The sequence below is a fragment of the Muntiacus reevesi genome, chromosome 1 (assembly GCF_963930625.1).
Source record: "Muntiacus reevesi chromosome 1, mMunRee1.1, whole genome shotgun sequence".
NCBI lineage: Eukaryota > Metazoa > Chordata > Mammalia > Artiodactyla > Cervidae > Muntiacus > Muntiacus reevesi.
The window spans coordinates 95,852,883-95,862,746 of NC_089249.1; the positions used below are offsets into that span (position 1 = coordinate 95,852,883).

At 43.2% G+C, this 9,864-nt stretch overlaps 1 protein-coding gene across 1 annotated transcript; it reads left to right on the top strand.

Moving 5' to 3' along the window:
* The first annotated feature begins 587 nt into the window (after nucleotides 1–587).
* Nucleotides 588–9,643, top strand: GNAT2 (G protein subunit alpha transducin 2). The gene is made up of 8 exons (XM_065907385.1): nucleotides 588–705; nucleotides 2,148–2,190; nucleotides 2,482–2,623; nucleotides 3,575–3,732; nucleotides 5,734–5,862; nucleotides 6,105–6,234; nucleotides 8,049–8,202; nucleotides 8,740–9,643. Exons 1-8 carry the CDS (start codon nucleotides 588–590, stop codon nucleotides 8,928–8,930), a joined length of 1,065 nt encoding a protein of 354 aa, XP_065763457.1. The 3' UTR covers nucleotides 8,931–9,643.
* The last annotated feature ends 221 nt before the right edge of the window (nucleotides 9,644–9,864 follow it).

The following is a 9,864-nucleotide window of genomic DNA, read 5'->3' on the forward strand; positions in this document are numbered from 1 at the left end:
AATGGGCAAACCCTAAACAAAGATTCCCTGCCAGGAACCAGCCTGCCATGATGGAAGCAGTGCTTTGATGCCTTGAAGCCATGAATTCTGGAGTCACAACATGGGGAAGAGCTTCCTCTGCACCTCTAATCTCTAGCTCTATAGAAGTGCATCTAGGAAGAGACTTTTAGGAGATCAGCCCCTCCAAAGTATGGGGTCAACCATTATCTTACTCCAAACAGTTCCAGTGTCTGCATCCTAACCTCCTGTGTCAGAAACCAGCACATCATTTCAGGAAATGCTTGAGTCTTTGCCCTTTGTCATACTGAGCTCTTAATTGGTTTAGCCCATCACACTGCTAGATATAAAGGCTACAATCCCTAGACTTAAGTAGGTCTGCAGCTGGGGTAGGGAGTCTCAGGCAAGACAGGCAGGGTGCAACAACACCTGCTCTCTCACCCAGCTCCCTACAGACTGGCTTTTCAGGAGGACTAAGAAACTGATACTCTATCCCAATTTATTTTTCCTTATCTTCCCATCTCTCAGATAGGAAACCCTGGAGGAGAAGCTTAAGGGCTGGAGGAGGCTGCCGAGAAGACCGATGAAAGATGGGGAGTGGAGCCAGTGCTGAGGACAAAGAACTGGCCAAGAGGTCCAAAGAGCTAGAAAAGAAGCTGCAGGAGGATGCTGACAAGGAAGCCAAGACCGTCAAGCTGCTATTGCTGGGTGAGCGAGATGGGACGATGAGCCAGAGGAGAAGGTACTGCTCCTTCCCGCTTAACCTGGATGGTAGGTGGGTTCTAGCCTGCCATGTGGGGAGGAGGGATGGAAGGTTATTTGTCCTTCCCCCATGCAGTCTCAGGCTAGGGGATCAGGAGCTCTAGGGCTGAGCACAGCCACCCCAAGATGTTCTACCAAAGTTACTCTGGAGTCGTTTTGCTCTTCCTTGAACCAGGAACAGTGAAAGGGCCAGGGTGGACCCACACATCTCCAAATCTACCAAACCTGACACCTAACAGCTTAGCAACTACCAGGAACTCTGGGCTCGCAGACACTTAACTAAGTCTGCAGTCAGAGAACTCTTGAGTCAATGAACTCAAGAGGATAGAGAAGTCCTACCATATAATCAGTGTCATGTAGACTTAGGAGTATGATTTTTACCAGTTCCTTCTCCTTGCTTTCAGTAAAAAAAAAAAAGAAATCTTTAAAAACGTTAGAAGTGGGGAGCCCTGACTGGGAAGGAGTGGAGTCTTTACAGAAGTCCTTTCCTGGCTTTCTATTCAGTGACTGCCTCTAAAGCCCCTGCCAGATGGGAGACTCATCAGCTTGATGAGCTCCTAAGCAGATCACAGGTTTGTGCTGAAAAAAGAAAAGCACCTCAGTCAGTCAGAAACTGATCTTGGCTGTAAATAGAACTAAGACAATAGAGTTTGGGAAACCTGGCCTAGAAAAAACCCCAGTGGTAGTACAGAGGTAGGCAAGCTTGAGCAGCTAAGATCTTTATAGCAGAAGACTGGCTGGCTAGGCTGGGCGTCCAAGGCCATGAGGTCCCTGGGAACTAGAGCCCCAAGCTAAAGCACCTCCTTTTCCTCAGCTGATCTGTGGCAGAGCACACACCTCTCTAAGCAGACGCCAAGGAGCCCAGGAGGCTACCAAGGGGAGAGAGACAGCAAGGCCACTGAGCGAGCTTTTAAGCCTAAGCAGCTTTCTCCTACATTCCGGATAAGCAGCTTAGAGGAACCAAGTGCAGGATAAGTGGTGGAGTGGCGATTGGGGGAGGGGGGATGGTATTAAGGCATCAGGGACAGTATAGACTAGGGGAGAGGGTTGAAGGGTATGTAGGTTTTTGATTGAGGGAGAGTGAAGTGTGAATAAGGATGTAAGAACATTTTAGTCAATAAGGGAAATAGCGGGGGCATGGGACAGCCCTCCACAGAAAACTTATTCACTCAAAATGTCAACAGTGTAGACACTAAGAAACTCCCCTCCAATTCCAGATCAAATGGCCTGAGCTCAAGGCTGGTGCAAACTGAGGTAGTCTGCATCCCTGCATGTTCTCCCCTAAAAAGGCTCCCAAGTGAGCAGTGGCTTAGACTTCTCACAGGCCATCTACTGGCGGGTTGGGGAGAACTGGTGGCAATCTGAAGCATAAGCATTTCTCCCTGCAGGTGCTGGGGAGTCAGGAAAGAGCACTATCGTCAAACAGATGAAGTGAGTAGGAACAAAGCCCCACAGGACTGAGGTAGGGTGAAGTCAGTGGAGTCAGTAGAGGCCGAGGATAAAGGGCTCTTTAGCCTTTAGAAACCCAGATGTAAAGAATATAAAGGACCTTATTCCCAATGTCCTTATTCTTCATGCCCCGTGTCCCTCACTCTCCACTCTGGGAGAGCAGTATGAATAGAGAGATTGGGTTCTTACAATCCTTTAAATACTCCCCGATTCCCAATCCCTTAGGTCTGGTTACTCAGGTCCAACTAATGGTTGGGTGTCTTCTCCTTGCAGGATCATTCACCAGGATGGCTATTCACCAGAAGAATGCCTGGAGTACAAGGCCATCATCTATGGCAATGTGCTGCAATCCATCTTGGCTATCATCCGAGCCATGCCCACACTGGGTATTGACTATGCTGAAGCAAGCTGTGTGGTATGTGGTTAATGGTATATGGTTAGGGGTGGAAGGAAAGGCTAATGAGGAGAAGAAACAGGCCAGTGGCCAACAAGCTATGAGGAAATATGCATCAGAAAAAAGGTTTATGTCACAAAAATCCCACTTGAAAAACAGGTGAAAGTGTTAGTGCCTCAGTAGTGACCAACTCTTTGCAACCCCATGGGCTATAGCCAACCAGGCTTCTCTCTCCATGGGATTTTCCAGGCAAGAATACTGTAGTGGGTTGCCATTCCCTTCTCCAGATCTTCCCAACCCAGGGACTGAACCTCAGTATCCTGCATTGGCAGGCAGATACTTTACTATCTGAGCCACTAGGGAAGCTCATTTGTTGAGCTTCAAATCTTTATTTCAGTCCTAGCAAAGCATGCAGTTCTTATCTTAGTAAGTGTTCATTTAAAAATCTGCTCTCAGCTTCCTCTGCCTGTTTGTCTTATTTTACCATTTAAACTGCTCCCCTCAGATTCCCTGCCTTGAGTGTGGAACTTTCATAAGCTAAATCCCTAGTTCCAGTATTATCCTTTTCCTAGATTTGAATAATTGAAGAAACAAAGGGGTTGAGTTCCTGTCTACCATCTTGTCCACTTCATGGTCAGTCTGGCCTTTAAACATATTTCACTGTAGCAAAGGACCCACATTTCCTGGCAGGACCTTCACATTTGGACTAAGGATGGAAGATTAAAACACCACAGAGGAAGCCCCTGGGATCTCTGCTATCCACCAGACATCCCAGGGCTGGAGGTACTGCCACCCTCCACATGCAGAAGCACCCTCAGAAACTAATCAGTGTGTTTACTTAAAATCTTTGTCAAACACCGCCTCCACCTGAGGCTTTGATAGAATGCAAAATGCTTTCCTTTCAGAATACCCAAAAGCCTCCTGGAAAGTCATTATTCCCATGTAATTCTGATCCTGGTTTCTGCCTTACAGGATGATGGGCGACAGCTGAACAACCTGGCTGACTCCATTGAAGAGGGCACTATGCCTCCTGAGCTAGTGGAGGTTATCAGGAAGTTGTGGAAGGATGGCGGGGTGCAAGCCTGCTTTGACAGAGCTGCAGAGTACCAGCTCAATGACTCGGCGTCTTAGTAAGACTCTGACTGGGGGCAGGGTGGGATGAGGTGTCAGCAACATTCTGGAAGAAATCTCAGCCAGTTGAAATTTTCTGGCCCTGAAAAATGGAGACCCAAGGACTGAATTCAGTCTGTATACTTGTCTTGTTAGGCTTTGAACAGTGTTTTACTGTGCCCTGAATTTAATGCCTTTGAGACCTCTGCCCCAGTTCCCTTCACTCTGTATTACTTAACATTGGTCCAGGGCAGCCTACAAAGCTAAGACTCAAAATCCAAAACAGAGATGCTCTGTTAACAGCCCTTAGTCCCTGTCTTAAGTCAAACACAGAGCCTCTTCTTTCAGAATCATGAATACTAATACAGCCCTGCAGTTCTGCCACATACTCCTTTAGCAGGCATGATTCATGATGGCTCTTTCAGTGCAACACAGGCTCTACTTAAGTCACTAACCTAAACTCTCCTTCACCCCTACTATCTTATGTCAAGGTGCCAGGGCAAAGGATACAAACTGCCATGGCAAACCAAAGGTCAGGGGTTAGAGAGAACCACCTTTGCAAAGATGCTTTCCAAAACATAAGGAACACAGAGCATCAATCCTACTCAGCACAGTCTCACGGAGGGGCATAAGCTTCAGCATCAAAAAGACCCGGATTTAGCCATTGTTCTATCACCTCCTCTAATAATAAAGTTATCATTTACCGTCCCTGCAGCCCCCACTCGGGCCTAAACACTGCTCAGTGCATTAGGTACATCTCATTAAATCTGCACAATATGTCTTCATAGTAGATAGTAGTTTTTATCAGTCCCATTTATAGAGGAAAAAAACTGAGGTTCAGAGAAATAAACTAACTTACCAAAAGTCACACAGATAAATGGCAGAGGCTAGGATTTAAATCTAGGTCTATCTGACCACAGAGTTGAAGGTTTTTTATAATACACCCACAATGCCTCTTGTCCTGGACCAGTTATTTAACTTTTCTGGATCTTTCCTTCATCTGTAAAATGGGATATGAAACCTGAAGGTTTATGAGGTTAAATGAGAACTTAAATGTGAAAAGCCCTGGCATATATTTAATTTACTTTTCTTCTTTCTGTAACCTCACTTCATATCTGCCTTTTTTCTTTTTAACTTTTAATGGTTAACTGTCAAACATATACAAAAGAATACAATCAATCACTTGGCTTCAGCAGTCACCAACTGATGCCGACTCGTTTCACTTTAAATCCATTCCCAACTGGATTATTTAGAAGTAAATTCAGAGATACCATTTCATCCTAAAAATTTCATTATGTATTTCTAAAAATATATTCCTAGAAAAAGAAAATCACATCATTATCACACCTTAAGTATTTAGTAAACCCTTAATGTTATCAAATATCCAAGTCAGTGTTCATTCAACTTTCTTCAGTTATCTCAAATGTTTTCCCTTCTACTTGATATACAATGTCTATGCATTGCACTGGTTCATGTCTCATATGTTTCTGAAATCCCTTTTAATCTACTCCTGCTTCCTGACAGAACTTTTGACACCCATTTAAACCAGCGGTTCCCAAGGACCAGTTTCACGGAAGATAATTTTTCCATGGACCCAGGGCACAGGGGGGGAGATGGTTTCAGGATTATTCAAGTGCATTACATTTATTGTGTACTTTATTTCTATAATTATTACACCAGCTCCACCTCATATCATCAGGCATTAGATCCCAGAGGTTGGGGACCCTTGCTTGATTTAAACCACCAAGTCTCATTCAAGAGTCTAGAAAAAAAAAAAAGAGTCTAGAAAACTTTGTAGTCAGATGAAACATATGGAAAAGTTATCTGACAACCTAACTTCCTTTTGTAAGGATACATGAGAAGGGTTTGAAGTAAACACTCCTAGATGCAACAATACAAATTCTCACGCTGGTTCAATCACCATATTACAGTTATATGCGTTTGGGTAACACCCTTCACCCTTCTTGACTTCAGCTGTGGAAAATTTAATATCAATCAAATTGACAATCCCTTTTCTCCAGCTACCTGAATCAATTAGACCGAATTACAGCTCCTGACTACCTCCCTAATGAGCAAGATGTGCTACGATCTAGAGTCAAAACCACAGGCATCATTGAGACTAAGTTTTCTGTCAAGGACTTAAACTTCAGGTGAGTACACTGTTCCCTCAGAACATGTCAGATACCCCAAAGGGGGGCAGAGGAATGCTTCTTGGCCTTCACTAAAGCCCAGTCTGAACTACTACTACTTCCCTACTTCCCCCACCTCACCTCTCCACTTCCCACCTTACTGCTAACTGGCCCCAAGATGGCCATCTCTCTGGGGTAAACACCAAGTGCATGTGGGTCATACGCTGGGTATACATTTAAGAACAGGTGTTTTTTTCTCTCAGGATGTTTGATGTGGGAGGGCAGAGATCAGAGAGAAAGAAGTGGATACACTGCTTTGAGGGAGTCACCTGCATCATTTTCTGTGCAGCCCTCAGTGCCTATGATATGGTGCTGGTGGAAGATGACGAAGTGGTGAGTGACTTTTGCACCAAGCAAAAGATAGACAGATAGACTGATTGATAGATAGATCCTCCATGACCCGTCCTCTCAGCTTTGTGTCACTCCAATGGCCCAACCTGGGTGATCTCTGCTAACACTAATAGTCAAGCACTCTTCTAGCAATCAATGTCTCAGGCAAATAATTCCAGAAATACCTCTTCTTCGGCAGGTTCTAGGTTAGCACTTTAGGGCTCCAGATTTACTGAGAGTTTGGTCTCAGATGAGACATCCAAGTACTACTTGGGACATCAAAAAGTTCATCAAAGAAACTGAGTATTAAAGAGATAAGTGACCATTAACTTGGCAAAGCAAGAGTTACTAAGTACTCTCCCAGGTTGCCTATGGAAGTAAAGCAGATGAAAATGACCGAGCAGAACAATGCATGATGTGCATCTTTATGCAACCTGATAGAAGGGCTGAACTAGTAAACTCACTTGGAAGCCTAAATATATACTCAGTGTCAACAGGACTCCAGAGAGACTGGCAAACCAGGTTTCTCACATGCCACTTAAATTGGCAGCTGGAGAACTACTTCAGGGTGATTCTCTTGAGCCTATAGAGTTTTACAAGACAGAAGCTCTGTAGGATAATGTCAGTCCATCCAGGTAGAATCCAAGTTTTAGACAGAGGATGTCAAAGGCATGGAAAACCCCAAATTCACATAAACATTTGCTCCACAAATGGATGCCCACAGTTAACTGACAGAAGGCAAAGCTTCTATCCTCTGACCCCCTGCTCCAGTTCTTCTGCCTTCTCCTTAGTACCTCAGGTTCACATAAAGCACTCTGAATATCCTCTAGCCAAAATGTCTTAGAGAGCCATTCATTTTCCAAGAACTCTTCTGTCCTTCTTAACCTTAAAGTTTACAAGATCTTAAAGTATTTTGTAGGAGTGTTAGCAATGAGCACACGTTACAAGTTAAATTTGTTTTATCAGGTGAAAAGATTAAGCCCAAGTCAGCTAAGAGCACACTCCAAGACCCTAAAGCCCTGCTCCCTAAACAAAGGCTACTTTGGGGTCACTGGGTAACCTCTGGACTCCACAGAATTATAGCACTACTTCTCACTCATTCCAAGTGGCAATCAGAAAAGGAAATAAGGCAGAAGTGCTTGTGGTGTGGCACTGGAAAATTTTTTAGCCCTTGCCATTTGGCACCAGGGTCAAATAATCCCTATTATGTTCCTACCCAAACTGAGATCTAGGACTGTCTAACAGAAACCTATCAAAATCATCCTGGAGATGGAAGTGGATACGTGTTAACTGGCACCCAGTTTCAACCCTGAATTCCTTACCCGTGCCCTGGCTGCCAAAGATTTCCAAAACATTTGTTGTACACCTATATGCCAGCTACCATCATGGACACTTAGAGAAGGAAATGGCAACCCACTCCAGTATTCTTACCTGGGAAATCCCATGGACAGAGGCACCTGGAGGGCTACAGTCAATCGGGTTGCCAAGAGTCGGACATGACTTACTGACTAAACATCATCATCATCATGGACACAACAAACACATGATCTCATTTAACTTTCTTAATAATCCTATGAAAAAGGGAAACAAACTCAGAAAAGCTCAGTAATTTCCTCCAAATCATACAGCTGATATAAAGATCAGAAGGAAGTCAGATCTCTTTGGCTCTACTCTACCACACTAAACAGAGATAAGCTGTTCCCTATTTTTCCTTTTACATTTGGAATGCAGGTCTCCTCAAGGGGAGCAACAACAAGAAGCAAACAGGTACACCATAAGCCCAATCTGATATTTCTGATGGTATTTCCTCTCACTAGAATCGTATGCATGAGTCACTGCACCTGTTCAACAGCATATGTAACCACAAGTTCTTTGCGGCCACTTCCATTGTCCTCTTTCTCAACAAGAAGGATCTCTTTGAGGAAAAAATCAAGAAAGTCCATCTCAGCATCTGTTTTCCAGAGTATGATGGTAAGTTCCAAAGGCTGGAGACAATTCTTTCATAGTAATGATGGGCAATTGCCTCGTTTCCTATACCAAGAAGTTCCTATACTAAGGAACTTGTCTTTAAGGAGTAGTAAATTTAACTCCTTTGCTTTGCTGAGCTGATGATCCCTTATCTCTTTAATACTGTCTTATGAGTTTTATGATGTCCAAGAGATATGTGAATGTCTAACTTGAGAAACTTGAGTATTCAGTTAAAGGTTTAAATTCAGATATCTCTGGAACAGAGCAGACATTAAATGCAGATGAGCCACTGATTATTCAAATGATACCTGCCAGAAATCAAAGGTGTCTAAGGAGACAGAGACACCTCTCTCCTCAATTCCTCTGCTCAAGTGTGAAACACTGGAGTGCAACAGAGGAGAGTACCCAACCTCCAAAACTAAACCCCCAACCACAGCTGTCTAACACATTTTGAGGATCTTATCAGTCACTTAAAAAGTAAGCGAGCAACTAAGAAGGCCTAATTTATCCCACTTCTTTACTATTTTTCTGGAAAACCAGGGAACAACTCTTATGAGGATGCAGGGAATTATATCAAGAGTCAGTTCCTTGACCTCAACATGAGAAAAGATGTCAAAGAAATCTACAGTCACATGACCTGTGCTACAGATACACAGAATGTCAAATTTGTATTTGATGCAGTTACAGATATCATCATCAAAGAAAACCTCAAGGACTGCGGACTCTTCTAGTTCTCATCATTCCTCAAGTATGTTCTGTAAACAGGTTCCGAATCTCCTTAATTTTAAGCAGAAAATTTTAGGTCAATATATTATGACAAGAAGAATGAATTCATTCTCCCTTGGAGATGGAGTATGTATGATTGCAACTGTGTCTCATTTGTTCTTTTAAAAGCAGGATAGCTAGCGCAGTTTAGAGAATGCAAGACCAGGATCAGAAGACCCAGGATCCATTACTGGCTCTGCAACTTTCTATTGATGCAAAAATGTAAATATTTCATTTCTCTGAGCCTTGAGTCCCTCATCTATAAAATGAAGGTAACTTCTCTACTACTTCACAAGGTTATTCTAATGATGACAAACATAACTGAAGGAAGGCATATAAAAGCTGTGTGGTGACACAAAGAAATTCTACATAAAAGCTCCCACTATAATGAAATTCAACACCAAAGTTTAGATGAATTATCCCAAACAAAAAAGCAAACCTTCCCTGCAATCTGCAAAAAAAACCTAAATTAGTTAAAAACAGAATTTCAATAAACCTACCACCCTTTTTTACTATAAGACCTTTATGTGCCTTAGCTAAGAGATCTGAATCATCAGATAGATGTGAGTTTGTGAGCTCTAAGGCACACATCCAGTTTTTTGGTGTTTTTTTTTTTTTTTTGGCCACATGGCTTGCCTTGCAGGATCTTAGTTCCACAAACAGGGATTGAACCCAGGCCCTGGTCAGAGTTCTAACCACTGGACTGCCAGGGAGTTCCCCAAAATGATTTTCATTAAATCATATTATCCCTCTGCTCCCAAACTGCCAGACTGTGTTCCCTACATCTCTGTAAGTATAGGGATACTTATCCCTCTAAGTAACTCTGTCAGCTATATAAGACACTTTCTGAATGAACCTGGAGGACAGAACACACTCCCACTTGGAGTATTAATGATTGTA

Bases quoted from the DNA above. Each gene is read 5' to 3' on its own strand.
- GNAT2 (XM_065907385.1), top strand. From the start codon at position 588: ATGGGGAGTGGAGCCAGTGCTGAGGACAAAGAACTGGCCAAGAGGTCC. The intron at 5,863-6,104 runs GTGAGTACACTG...TTTTTCTCTCAG, and splicing joins GTCAAGGACTTAAACTTCAG to GATGTTTGATGTGGGAGGGC. The intron at 8,203-8,739 runs GTAAGTTCCAAA...CTGGAAAACCAG, and splicing joins CTGTTTTCCAGAGTATGATG to GGAACAACTCTTATGAGGAT.